The sequence below is a fragment of the Aotus nancymaae genome, unplaced genomic scaffold, assembly GCF_030222135.1.
Source record: "Aotus nancymaae isolate 86718 unplaced genomic scaffold, 86718_ANA_hifiasm-v0.15.2.pri h1tg000062l, whole genome shotgun sequence".
Taxonomy (NCBI): Eukaryota; Metazoa; Chordata; class Mammalia; order Primates; family Aotidae; genus Aotus; species Aotus nancymaae.
The window spans coordinates 15,388,707-15,403,649 of record NW_026988476.1 but is presented as its reverse complement, the minus strand read 5'-3'; the positions used below and the strand labels follow the sequence as shown (position 1 = coordinate 15,403,649).

The 14,943-nt window shown below is 35.7% G+C and overlaps 1 protein-coding gene across 2 annotated transcripts in view; it reads right to left on the bottom strand.

Moving 5' to 3' along the window:
• PRPF39 (pre-mRNA processing factor 39) overlaps nucleotides 1–14,943 on the bottom strand; it is a 32,069-nt gene that overhangs the window by 6,175 nt on the left and 10,951 nt on the right. Inside the window, exons 1-9 of one of the 2 annotated variants that reach the window (XM_064365833.1) lie at nucleotides 14,425–14,493; nucleotides 14,167–14,235; nucleotides 13,901–14,063; nucleotides 13,654–13,772; nucleotides 8,268–8,435; nucleotides 2,637–2,802; nucleotides 1,730–1,837; nucleotides 495–659; nucleotides 55–181 (exon numbers count right to left, since the gene is read on the bottom strand). In XM_064365833.1, the coding sequence (XP_064221903.1) occupies nucleotides 55–181; nucleotides 495–659; nucleotides 1,730–1,837; nucleotides 2,637–2,802; nucleotides 8,268–8,435; nucleotides 13,654–13,772; nucleotides 13,901–13,987 (940 nt within the window). In that variant the 5' untranslated portion in view covers nucleotides 13,988–14,063; nucleotides 14,167–14,235; nucleotides 14,425–14,493. Of the gene's footprint in view, nucleotides 1–54; nucleotides 182–494; nucleotides 660–1,729; nucleotides 1,838–2,636; nucleotides 2,803–8,267; nucleotides 8,436–13,653; nucleotides 13,773–13,900; nucleotides 14,064–14,166; nucleotides 14,236–14,424; nucleotides 14,551–14,943 lie in introns of those variants that run through there. The other variant, XM_012456284.2, reaches the window with a different exon arrangement.

Below are 14,943 nucleotides of genomic sequence, written 5' to 3'. Positions count from 1 at the left end.
TCCTGAAATAACTTAGAAATCTCAAAAATATCAACTGAATTTCTCTACTCTTACCCTGCTGTTCCTCAAAAGCTGCCCAAAGCATATGCACCATGGGTTTCTTTGGGAGATGTATAGTACAAGCTCTGCTGAAGACATGCCTCACTCCTTCAATGCTATGGTTTTCCATGTACTTGGCATACTACATACAGAAAAGAGGAAATACTGAATAATTTACAGTTGAACAAGCCATTAAATTTGTGACAGAACGATAAAATTCTATTTTTAAACCCATTCAGCACCTTTATTGAACCACTAGACTAGTTTCTGTAAGGAAGGACGAAGAGAGGCAACGAGGTTGGCATATGCAGCAGTCAAATCTGGTTGCAAGCAGACCATCTCCTAATGCAACAGATATAGTTATATGAACAACATTCAACAGAAGTACAAAAAAGGTTAGTCACTAGATCAATGTTTATAATATATTCAAGTTTAAGAGCACATGATTTTCTTACCTTAATCCAAAACTCCTCATAGAGGGCACATGATATGACACATCTTTCAAAGAGAACCACAACTCGTTCATGTGTCCCATTTTCAATTTCAAATTCTAAGTATTCTTTCCAGTTTTTCAGTTGTGCCTTTTCCAAAGGTTTCACATGAAAGTAAGGTCTTTTAATCTGTAATGAAATTGTAACATGACAATGAAAGTAAACCAATATCACCAAAATATGCCCAAGTACAGTGTTAATACAAATTATTTTAAATATAAGTATAGTTGATAATTAAAAATTTTTAATATCTTATAATTTAAAAAAACTTCTAAAATTAAAATCCCTTAAATTCCTTAAGCTTTACAAACAAATGAAACAATACATTTTCTATTTATTCTGCCATTTTGCCAATTACATGCTTTTTAATATACAGAACATTTTATACTTTGTTGAATATTTTAAAATTGAACAACCATAGTGACAGAAAACAGATCAATGGTTGCCTAGGCTAGGAGTGGGGAGGGGAACACTGGCTGGAAAAGGGCCAAGCACCTTTTGCCGTGCTGAAAGAGTTCTGTATATACATCTGTGAAATGACTGCATATTCTAAGATTCATATGAAAGGCCATTATAGGGAAATCTACAGTAACAAAAAGCAGATAGTGGTACCTTAGCATTGGGGGTAGAGGATCGCAGCTGAGAAGGCAGGGGTAGTGACAGCTAAAAGTTAAGGGGTTATTTTTTGAGGTGGTGATCATGTTCTAAAATTGACTGTGGTGATGGTTGTACCTATCTGTGAATATACTAAGAACTACTGAACTGTACACTTTAAATGGATGAATTACATGGCATTTGAATTATATCTCAGTAAAGCAATGAGAAGAAAAAAAAACCAAAGAATTAAAATTGTGGGAAATTACCTCATTTTACTATATACCTAAAATGGGTCAATTGTACTCTACGTAAAATATGACTCCAAGAAGCTGACTTTTAAAAACTGAACAATTAGAATAAAATTGTTCAGATGAAGCATGTATCTTGCAATTCAAGTAAATCTCAAACCAAACATTCTAAAACTGATCAGGGAAAATGGAAAAACTGAAAATGATCACAATAAATGAGACAAGCATCTTAAAGTTATGGCTTAAATATGCAAAAATAAAGTTATAATAGAGATATTACCATCAAAATTGAAAGAAAAATAAGTTATTCCTATCTTTATATTTTAAAGACTATTAAAAAACAAAAACACTTACACCTTCTTCAAATGTCCACCTTTTACTAACTTCATGCTCATTATAATTAAACATTTCTTGATGAATCTCAATGATTCTATGTCTCATGTTTTCTATTTCTGTAATTAGCTTGGGAAGAAAAAGGGAAAAAATAAATCTTATAAGCTATATACTGAAAATTTTCCATATCACTGCTTACATTTAAGTATTCACAGATATTTTAGTCTTAGGATAGTGGTAGAATTTTAACTGTTGGCAATTATGTGCAAAATACAATTAACAACACTAAAATATATCACACAACTTCCTAATTAACCACTTTCATACATTTTTTTTCTTTTTTTCATAAATTGGGCTAGTAGATTCATAACCTAGGCAAAATATTCCTTCTAAACTAAGTTTTTTTGGGAGTGTCTCATAGTAAAATAGATTCTCTATCTTAAATCCATACATACCAGCTACTGAATCCCCATTTGCCTTAATCAGAAATTAACTTCAAACAAGCTACAAATCACTGGGTAAATGGCCAGCTATATAAGTGATCGCTATGCCACTCAAGGAGTCAAGGGATAACAGGTCCAGTTTCTTCTACACTAAAGACCTTTTTTTTTTTTTTTTGCCGAGATGGAGTCTTGCTCTGTGGCCCAGGCTGCAATGGTGCCATCCCAGCTCACCGCAACCTCCGCCTCCCAAGTTCAAGCAATCTTCCTACCTCAACCTCCCAAGTAGCTGGGACTACAGTCACGTGCCACCATACCTGGCTGATTTCTGCATGTTTAGTATAAAGGGGGTTTCACCATGTTGCCGAGACTGGTCTTGAACTCCTGACCTCAGGTGTTCCGCCTAACTTGGCCTCCCAAAGTGCTGGGATTACAGGCGTGAACCACCACATCTGGCCACTGAAGAACTTTAGAATAAGACTGGTTACCTTTGCAGGATCAGTTATGTCTTCAATTCCTGATGGTAGATCATCACCAGGAGGACCATCATCACCACTATGTCCATTTACAGAAGCTAATTCCCTTCGAAACTGAATAAACTGTTCACCAGTTAAAAGATCTCTAGGTAAGTTATTCTGTACATGTTCTTTAAATCTAAAGGAAGACAATAAAAATACATACTCTATATTTGAATCATAATTTTAGATCTCATATTGAGATTCCTACTATACACTACCTTTTCAAAGGATTTGATTTAAAGAAAGAAAGCAAAATATCATGTCCTTTCTCCTTCTTTTCTATAGTGAAAACCTACCATATGATAAAACACTACCATATGATGAAACAAGTCTATAGACATCTTCAATTTCTTCCTTCCTTTGCAGTGGAATGGAGAAGGCATGGATGAGCATAAATTAAAACCTCAGTTCTGTCTGTTACTAGTTATCTGACTTAAGGGAAGATTTTCCTTTCTCTAAATCTTAGTTTCCTCAACTGTAAAATGGGATGACAATACCTATTCTTTATGTCTCATAGAATCTATTTTACTAGAAGGCACAAAAGTTACAGTAAAATTAAATATTGTAATCCATATTTAAATTCTAAATAATCACTTGTAAATAATCAACAAATATTACCAGTTCTTTCCCACCTCCCAAATACTCCTCAATCCACATGTGGGTTCACAAAAACCCAATGAAACTGCCCAATTAAGATTATCAATTACCTCATACATAAAATTAAATGGACACTTGTTTTGTGGTATGGTCCTCCAAGCCTCTGACTGCTGCTCTTTGTCCTATTCCCCTTCTTACCTGCCCTAAATGCTAGTATTCCCAAGAATTCCACTCTCCCGATTGGTTCTCAACTACTTTTATTAAGACATACTTCTGGCCAATCCCATTAATACAGCTTGAAATACCTATGCCATGATGACTCTCAAAACTATAACACAAGTCCAAACCTTTCTCCTAATCCAGATTAGCATATCCAACTGCCAATACTCTGCACAAAGAAATACAGATTAGTTTAAAGCTAATCTATAAAGAGATTTTTGAAGAAAATATCATTTTGCTATTTTATAAAAAAATGCAATAATTTGTATACACACAAACTTTAATCAAAAACAACAGGTTGAGGAGCTAAAGTACACCATCACAATATGAACATACCTTTGGAACCTCAAATGTGAAATGTCTTAAAGTTAAGTGTGTCATCTCCATCTGAAAATGAATACCCTCAGCATTTCTAATATTGATTAATGGTACTGTCAACCACTAAATTTCTCAATCTCTTCCACCTAGCTTTACATTTACATTACATTAGATACCAGGCCCTATAGACTGTACCTTTTAAATACATCTTCATCACCTCCTCACTTTTAAGCTGGATAAACCTAAAATAGCCTCACAGCCTCTAGTCTCACAACTCCCATTCCCACCTCAATACTACTATCAGAAATGTTGTTAAAAAGTAAGCAAACAGGCCAGGCGTGGTGGCTCACGCATGTAATCCCAGCACTTTGGGAGGCTGAGCCAGGCAGATCACCTGAGGTCAGGAGTTTGGGAACAGCTTGGCCAACATGGTGAAACTCCATCTCTACTAAAAATACAAAAATTAGCCAGGCATGGTGACATGCACCTGTAATCCCATCTACTCAGGGGGCTGAGGCAGGAAAATCACTTGAACCTGGGAGGTGAAGGTTGCAGTGAGCTGAGATCGAGCCAGTGCACTCCAGCCTGGATGATAGAGAGAGACTCCATCTCAAAAACAACAACAACAAGAAAAGGCCAGGCATGGTGGCTTTACGCCTGTAATCCCAGCACTTTAGGAATCCGAAGTGGGCAGACCACCTGAGGTCAGGAGTTCAAGACCAGCCAGGTCAACATGGTGAAACACCGTCTCCAATAAAAATACAAAAAATTAGCTGGGTGTAGTGGTGCTTTGCCTGTAATCCCAGCTACTTGGGCGGCCAAGGCAGGAGAATTGCTTGAACCTGGGAAGGCGGAGATTACAGTGAGCCAAGATCTCTCCACTGCGCGCGCGTGCGCGCGCACACACACACACACACACACAGAAAGTATGTAAACAAACAGTAAACTGTTCATCCCTCTCTTGATAGTTCGTTAGGCAGTCTTTCATATTCTGACCCAGGCCTACCTCTTCAACTTAATTACTAGACTGGCTGCCCATGTCCCATATGTTCCAACCTTATAGATTTTCTCCCAAGTTTGTTAAATTAAGACTTTCAAAAATATATGTAAGGCCAGGCACAGTGGCTCACACCTGTAATCCTAGCACCTTGGGAGGCTGAGGTGGGCGGATCACCTGAGGTTAGGAGTTCAAGACCAGCCTGGCCAACACAGTGAAACCCTGTCTCTACTTAAAATACAAAAATTAGCCAGGTGTGGTGGCAGGCACCTGTAATCTCAGCTACTTGGGAGTCTGAGGCAGGAGAATCACTTGAACCTGGGAGATGGAGTTTGCACCATTGCAATCCAGCCTGGCCAACAAAGAGAGATTCCATATCAAAAAAAAAAAAAAAAAAGAAGAAAAAGTGGATGTGGTGGCTCACACCTGTAATCCCAGCACACTCTGGGAGGCCGAGGTGAGTGGATCACCTGAGGTCAAGAGTTCAAGACCAGCCTGGCGAACATGGTGAAACCCCATCTCTACTAAAAATACAAAAAATTAGCTGGGCGTGGTGGCAGGCGCCTGTAATCCCAGCTATTTGGGAGATTGAGGCAGGAGAATCGCTTGAACCTGGGAGGCAGAGGTTGCAGTGAGCCAAGATCGAGTCACTGCACTCCAGCCTGAACAACAAGAGTGAAACTCCATCTCAAAAAAAAAAAATGTAAATAACATTGGAATCTAATTTAAATTTTCCAAAGTCAATGGATACAGAGGCTAATGGCCCATTTCAGCACCAGGAGGAAATAAATTAACATAAATTACAGTATGTTAAAAAATTAAAAATGAGAAAGTAATTCTCAAATATGTAGGATGAAAAAACAGATTTAATTACAGTTAATATTAAAACTCAAAATTGTCAACATATTAATTAAAACTTAAAATAAGGTAAAATTTAAAAATAACTACATACAGTACATAAATTTAAAACGACTTGATTGCTACATCATGCAGAAACTTCTTTAAAACAGTGACAAAACGTGCATAATATTAAGCAGTAATTTTTAGCAGTCTTTTGTATTATAAAGCTAATATTTTTTCAGTAAAGACTGGCTGAGTGTCTAATATATATTGAGCTCTATTCCTAGATATTAGAGATACAAAGAATTAAGCCTCAGAAACTGACAGGCATGTTAAGGATATAGGAGACATAAATTCAAAGCAGTGTTACTAGTGCTAATATATATGTAAATAGATAGGTAAAGTGGCGGCACAAATGACAGACTAGATATCTCAATGTAGGTGAACCAGAGAAAATTTCAGAGAAGACACAAAACTGTGTGGTCTCAAGGAATATGAGTTTACCAGACAAGTGGAAAGAGGAAAAGGTATTAACAGTCATAAAGATATAAAACAACACTGCCATTTGGGAAGTGTTATCACTTAGGTGTGTCTAGAGCTCAGGAACCACCAGGGATTGGACTTGGATGTTAGACCAGATCACAAAGTCCTTTTCCTAAAGAAGATTTAAAATTAGACTATCTCAGAGACAATTTGCAGGGTATATCTAATATACAAGCCTAATGCACAAGCACAATAAAATTATTTCCATTATTATTGTATAGCACTTAGAATATTTTTTTTTTAACATATACCTCCTCCTCTACCCTTCTGACCAACTCACAGGCAACACCATTACACACAGCTTTAGGCCTTCATTCCTACAACTTAAACAGCCTATCAACAGTTACATAGCAAATGCTAAATAAATGACTTCAAGAAAGAGGCATGTGTTAGGAAAAAAAAAAAAAAAAAATCAGTGGTTCTCAAAGCTGTTAGTCATTTGAATTAGTTAGCTTATATAAACTATAAGAATTGCATAAAGACTACTTGTGAGTTTGCTACAGATAAGGAAAGTGGTTCTATATGCATTAAGTGAAAAATAGCAGATTATAGATCAGTATGTGTAATATAATCCTACTAATATCTATTATAAGTATATATGCATTTTTAAAAGCCTAGCGTAACTGATGACTTAAAGGAAAATAAATAAAAGCCTAGCGGGCTATTCATTTAGAAATAAAAAAGACTTGTAGGAGAACCTATCAAAAACTTGGGGTCCACACTGTCTAGGTTCCAAATAGCTTCCAATCACTTATAAACTCTGTGGCCTTAGATAAATATGCTAATCTCTCTGTGTCTCCACTTTCATTAAATGGGAACAATAGTACTTGCCTCACTGGGTTATTGGGAGAATTATAAAGTGAGTTACAAAGCACTCAGCACAGTGTCTGTGATAAAGAAAATGCTATGTGTATTTCCTACACATATTTATTTTCATCATCAGTAAAGTTCTTGAAGTCACAGATTTTTCCTATACTTTAAATCACAGAAGAATTAGTCTATGAAAAGACACCCTCTTTGGCCCATCAGGTAATTTAAGTACTTTTGTACTTATGTGTTCAGTAACTATTTACCAAGCACTTCCATATGCCAATTCTTGCTTGTGTTAATGTCTTTCAGCAAATGTCTTCCTAGGTCATTATACCTTAGAAACCTGTCTGCTCCCTCTATTTCATCAAAAGCAGAGAGTATATTCCTATCTACATGCTTCCTGTTTCTAACCTAACTGTATAACTTCTACCTCTAGCAAATTGATCCTTAGTACTTTACAAATGCTTCATCAAAGTCTTCTACTTTTGGTAGTAAAGAAAAATTTAGAAAATAACTCACTTAAAAAGTACCTAGGTTTATACGATATTATTCATAAAAAATGTAACAAAAATAGAAAACATGCCAATTTTTTAAAAAAGCAAAAACACAGTCCTCACACTTGTTCAGAAAGACTTTCTGGATCCTTACTGATGAGATATTCTGCATAAAGCAGAAAACAGAACACAACAATTATTACACACAGAATTAGTTGTTTTAACAGTAATCAATACAAGGATACCAACTGTAACAGAAAAATCAGGGTGGAAAATTAAAATGGAATGATACCTGATTGTTTGAAAATAGATATTATTTACCATATAAGATGCATCCTTCACTGTTCTGGATATAAGATTTTACAGCAATCCCAAGAATGTATATTTAGCAAATCATTAAGTTTAAAAAATTAAACATCTATCATGCACCAGGCACTGTGTCAATCTAATGCCATAAATAAATAATTAAACTTAGGTCCTATTTTATTCTTCCTTCACTACTCTGAAATACCTTACATAAGACAGAATTCCTGTGTTTCTTTATCTATTAAAATGTATAAGGATAAACTTCTATCTAAAAACAGTAAATTTTCTAAACACTTCATTAGGTATATGAAAAAATGTCAAAAGCAAGCATGCAGGTTATAATTAGCAACAAAATTTATTCATTTTTCCACTGAATAAAAGTTTACATAACATTTCAAGAGAATTATAATTCTCAATACTACCAACTAATTATTTGAGTAATCAAAGATGTTTCAATAATCAGAATTTCCCACCTACCTCTGAAAATGATGACTATACAGCTGTGTTGGAATACCAAGAATACGATCATATATAGCTGTAACTTCTCTCAGGTTTCCCTGCTCATTTTCCCAGTTTATATACATTTCCCACAGTCTGTCAGAACGGAAATCTGTTCCTGCAGCTAGAACAGCATGCTCAAAAGTTCTGAAAAATTAAATTACTCTTAAGTTACCTTTCCAAGATAAAATCATTTTTAAAATATTTCAAATTTAGAAGATAATGCTAACTTCAAAAATTATATTCAACTGCTTCCTATGCAAGTAGGGATTAAAAGGTAGACAGAATAATGGAAAGCATACAACAGCAGCTTAAAAAGAATGAGAAAACAAAGGGAACAGATAAATGTACTTTTTATGTAATTTTATTTTATATAAAATTAAATACAAAATGTACACATTGCAAATAGGTAGGAGTAGACATTTAAGTATTTGTTAAATCTGAAATGTCTGTTTGTATAGATTTATTTGTAACAGAAGACAAAACTAAAACAAGTAGGAAGTTCAAGAGAGGCAAATTTCACCTCAATTTAAGAATAGTTTCACCAGGTACGGTGGTTCATGCCTGTAATTCCAGCACTTTGGGAGGCCAAGGTGGGCGGATCACCTGAGGTCAGGAGTTCAAGATCAGCCTGACCAACATGGTGAAACCCTGTCTCTACAAAAATTAGCTGGGCATGATGGCAGATGCCTGTAATCTCAACTACTTGGAGGCTGATGTGGGAGAATCACTTGAACCTGGGAGGCAGAGGTTGCAGTGAGCCGAGATCACATGATTGCACTCCAGATTGGGCAACAGAGACCCCGTCTCAAAAAAAAAAAATATTTTCAAGCAAAAATAACACTCCATCAAGGAATCCAGCTGCCTTGTAAGATAATAACTATACATTTTAAACCTCTCAAAAGACCTTCTCAATTCTAAAATTCTATTATTAAAGTTTATCACAGGCTGGGCACAATGAATCATACCCATAATCCCAGCACATGAGGCCAGGAGTTTGAGACCAGCCTTGCCAACATGGCAAAACCCCATTTCTACTAAAAATACAAAACTTAGCCAGGTGTTGTGGTACATGTCTGTAATCCCAGCTACTCTGGAGTCTGAGGCACAAGAATCACTTGAATCTGGGAGGGGGGGTTGCAGTGAGCTGAAACCAGAATCACTTGAATCTGGGAGGTGGGGTTGCAGTGAGCTGAAACCACACCATTGCACTCCAGCCTGGATGACAAGAGCAATACTCCGTCTCCAAGAAAAAAAAAAAAAGATTTGTTACAAAGTACTTTAAAATACCTAGTCATGTCGAGAGATTTCTGTAAGCAATTTTAATCACTGGATTTAATACTCCAATGGAATAAAGCTTTTAGATACATACTTTCAAGATAAGTACCTTAAAATTAAGAGAGATTTTTTAAAAGTTTAAAAATATACTAAGTTAAACCACAATTTTAATAAAGCTCTAAAAAATTTTGAGTGGAACAAGAAAAATCAAGTTCTACTGTTCATCTAGTATACAAAAATGCAAAATATCTTTGTAAAAGGACAATGCAGCAGGCATTGTCCTGAAAGATAATATAAGAAACTAGGAAGCTATAGTAATTACACATTTGGCACTGGCCAGGTTAACAGAAAAATGGATCAGTAGTACAGAGGCAAAGAAAACAAAAAGAGATCAATGTGTTTGAGTATTTAGTGTATAATATAGGAGATATTTTAATTCAACAGCGGAAAAATATGAAAGTCTAACGTCTATCTCGAGACAGATAGAAATTAAAGTCAGATAAATGAACAAGCAAAAAACTATAAAAAAGTCAGAACAAAATACAGGATTTATACATTTTTGGCTAAATAGGCACAAAACTCAGAAACCAGTAAGAATTAAAACAGCAGCACATAAAGGAAAAATAAAACTCCATATGATAAAAGACACCATAAACAAAGTTAAAGACATACCATTACTGGAGGAAATATGTTTAATATGGCGATAAATGAATATGTTTAATGTAGAAATGAAAGAAGAGCATGTATGTGTGTCTGTGCATATATGCATGTGCGTATTTGGTGTAAGGTTTTCAAAAGAATAAAATAGATGTTACTGTCCCTACAGAACCCCAAAGGATTCAGAAAATTAACCAGACACTGAAAAAAGTATGGAGGAAAGGGGAAGAAGGAGGTAATGAAATAAAGACAGAACGTTTAGAAGGTCTGCTTAATGAATGGTGAGAAATCTTCAACTTTCCTGCCCAGCTGTGGGGATTTCAGAAGCTAGGTTTCCCTTCCCCAGGTAAATCAAATTATCTTTTTCTAAAGAAACTGCTTGGCTCAGGAATAAGATATAAGGTTACTATCACTGGGAGTCTACCAGCAAAAATCAGAGTGGCCACATGATTATGCTACCGTGAAACCCTACAGGCCAACTGACAATGCTCCATACAAAACACACAGTGCTTCCATATAGCTTTTTTTTTTTTTAATTTTAGACAGAGTCTCACTCTGTCACCCAGGCAGGAGTGCAGTATCACGATTTCAGCTAACTGCAACCTCCGCCTTCCAGGTTCAAGCAATTCTCCTACCTCAGTCTCCTGAGTAGCTGAGATTACAGACGCCTGCAACCATGCTCAGCTGTTTTATATTTTAAGTAGAGACAGCGTTTCACCATATTGGCCAGGCTGGTCTCAAACTCCTGACCTCAGGTGATCTGCCTCCCTCAGCCTCTCTAAGTGCTGGGATTACAAGCCTGAGTCACCGTGCCCAACCTGCTTGATGTTTCTTAATAAGCCTAAAATCTCGTGGGTCTTTCAGCTAAATTCATCTAAGAAAATTACTAATCTGTAATAGGAACAGAAATCCAGAGATCAGATATCTCAGAGATGAAAATGAGTAAACAGAAAAATTTCATAGGAAATAGTGCTGAGAACAGAAGAAACCTCAACTTTCTTTTGTATTGTCAAAGAAACAACAAAAAGATACGCAGCCATGAAACGAGAATTGAAGAGTAAGGAACATTTAGAGAACAAGAAAGATTCTTGGATATTAAGAATCTGATGGAAGATGTTTAAAATCCAATAGGGTGAAGAAATACCTCAAAAAGCTAGACAAGGTCTAAGAGATGAAAAATAGGAAGAAGAAAAGAATAATTAAGAGGAGGTCCTATAGCCAACTATTAAAAACAACAGAGAAAATCAAGGCAAAGAAACTGTCAAAATAAGAATATCCATAATAAGAGTATTTCTAAGAATAAAAGGACATTAGAACCTAAGATCAAAAAGACCCACCAATAATCACAGTAAGAAAAAGAAAATCCACATCAAAGCTCATCATTATAAAACTGCATTTACCTCAAATCCAAAGAGAACACCCTAAAAGCTTCCACAAGAAAACATGTTATAGAAAGAGAATCTATTCTAGAAGAATGGTACTGGACTTCTCAAAAGCAATAGCAGAAGCTATAAAGAAATAAAGAATGCCTTCAAAGTTCTAAAGAGAAAATAATTTTCAGCTCCAAATTCTGTACCTTACCAAACCTTAAAATTATTTTTTCATCCAAGCATCCTTTAACAAGAAGTTATAGGACACACTCTTCTAAAAGCTGGACATGAAACCAAGAAAGAGTGAGACCTATTTATAAATTCACCCAGGAGTGAGGTAAAGGTAACTCCTAGAACCATGATGATAAGAAAATCCCAAGACAACTCTTGTACAGCAGACTAGAAGACCAGTCCAGATTATAGTAGAAAGGTTTCCAGGAGACACAACTCAAAGGAGAGAAAAAAATGGTACTTAAAAATATTTTTTAGCAGGTCTGATTGTATAGAAAGCTATATTTAAAGCCTTTTACAAAGCTGTTGGAGGTATGAAAAAACCTTAAATGTTCAAAGAAAATTAGACAGATGGGCAGGGGAGGCATAATTAACTCCACAAAAAACCAAAAGGTTATAAAATGAAAGGGCAGTATAATGAAAAATATTTATAGGTTTTTAATCTCTTTTTTGAGACAGGGTCTCATTCTATCACCCAGGCTCAAGTGCAGCGGCACAATCTTGGCTTACCACAACCACTGCCTCCTGGGTTCAAACAATTCTCTTGCCTCGAGTAGCTGGGACTACAGACACAAACCACCATGCCCAGCTAATGTTTGTTTGTTTTTGAGACAAGGTCGCACTCTGTCACCCAGGTTGGAGTGCAATGGTGTAATCACGGCTCAAAGCAGCCTCAACCTCCCAGGCTCAAGCAATCCTCCCCACCTCAGCCTCCCAAAGTGCTGGGATTACAGGTGTAAGCCATGTGCTCATCCTTATTTATGGATTTAGAATGATTAAAAAAAATACTGAAGCTGATTATTGAAACCTATCCTGTAGCTACACTGGAAAGATAAGGAATGGAAAAACAGAGTGTAAGTGGGTTAAAATTCTCATTTACCATAACAGATACATAACGTCCACAACTAACAGAGAGAGAGAGAAAGAAAGCAATACAGATCTACTGTTATACGCATGGTGGAAAATGCCAGAAGAGCTAAAATACTTGAAGGGAGGTGGAGGGGTTACTTTTTGTTACAGTTTAACATTAGCTAACTTCTTAAACTATATGCACATGCTCTTTTGAAAACCAAAAACAAACACATTAACAAATTACTGTAATCAATAAGAAAAAGATAATATAAAATAAAAATGAGCAAATGCTATCAACAGGCAATTAAAAAATGGCTTATGAGAAGATGGTAAACCAGGATGAGTAATCAAGAGATGCTACTGGAGGTAAAACAAAATGTTGCACAGCTGTGGGAAAATGATTATTTTCATACATTGTGGGAGTTAAGAATTGATATCATTTTTGAAGGAACATTTGATAAAACTTAGCTGTGTGTTCCCTTTGACAGAAGCTCCATTTCTAGTACATTCTACAAAAATACTGACTTGTACAGCGATGTTCACTGTAGCACTGATTACTTCCTATAAATAAGGATTTGGTGAAATAAAGTATTATAGTACTTTGGCATTATAAAATACTTTTTGCAATGGTTAAAAATATAGCAGGAAGGGATTCCCAAACATTGTTAAATAAAAAAAGTCAAACAGCAATATGAAAATACACATACAAATATGTACATACACCTGTATCTGAAAGAACACACACCAAGATATTAATCATGAGGAGTGGAATTGGGGACATAAGGAAAGGGGTATGGAAGGTAGGAGGGCTTTATTATCTGCATTTTCAAATCATAAAGCATAAGTGTATTACATGTATTATTTTTTTAACAATGGAAAAGTTAAAACTTCCAGCTCAGCTTTCATGAGCTCTATTATCAACATCAGAATAATTATTTGTGTCTTAAAATACATTTGAGTATCAATGTTCCACATACCCTCTTATTGTATTGTTTGTCTCAGGATCACCAGGGTCCAATGTTTCTTTTAAGAAGTTTATATAATGTATCCAGAGGTCAACACTAAGAGGTATTGCCTGAAGCCCCCGCCGATAAACCTAAGAAGAAAACAGCAAACTGTACTTCAAATATTTATTTATTTCTTAACAGAGAGGCAACACTGTGTTATCCGGTGAACCTTAGAAATACTAATTACTGGAATTTTGTTTAAATAATCTACCATTACCATTTGGGTGGAGGTTGGATAGAACATGGCAATGTTCTGATCCCCACGTGCAGAGTCTTGATCTTCAAAGCGCAGCAGTCCCTGCATTCTGACCGGGTTGTGTGGGCAGGCTTTGGGTTACAGACCATAGGGCACAGACCCATTAGAGCATCAATGACAGCGTCTGACCAAAAATGCAATAAGACGTAGCAAATGTGACTAGCAAACCAACTATATTGTTTGGAAAATGAGAAATAAATGTAAGTGAGAGAAAAGCCCTGCCCTACTTGTTAAGCTGCAGTGTAATACAGAGGCTTGCACTGCAAAGCTTGACAAACTGTAGAGGTTTAACGCACCTGCCAACAAAGAGAGAAAATATTAGCTACAAATGCCACAAGAGTGACAAATGCAAATAAATACCCTATAAAAATTGTTTGACCATAAATGGTAGGTACTGCCAGCCAAAAAAAAAAAAAAATCTTTGTTTTGTTATTAATTGGCTTACAGTACCTATTGGAGATAACTTTATTCAGTGATGTACGCACCTCATCTGATTGTTTAATGTTGTCGTGCCGCTTTTCAAGGTCTGCATACTTTTTCCAGTAACCATAGCAATACGGATAGTGTATGAAAAATTTGTCAAATGCCTTCCTGGCAGCCATCAAGTGATTCTGACAAAAATAAAACCGTATTTAAATACTGTGGAAATTTCTGTCAAAAAAAATTTATTATTCCTTTCAAATGTTATTACCTAAAAAATATAAATAAATGGCAGGCTTAAAAACTACACATACAGACTGCTCTGCCAATGGAGAAGTCATTCTTTTACTCCTTTACTTTCTTAATAAACTTGCCTTCACTTGGAAAAAAAAAAAAACAAAACAAAACACACACAAAAAAACCTACAGAGGCAGCAGCCCTCTTTTCCTTCTAATGCAATTGAAACAAAAGGAACTAATTTTGTGAACTTTGTATTTCAGCAATTTTCCACACACACATATACTTCAATTATTACAAAATATTAAGCTTTGACACCACTGACTCTCCACAACATAAAAAAGCTA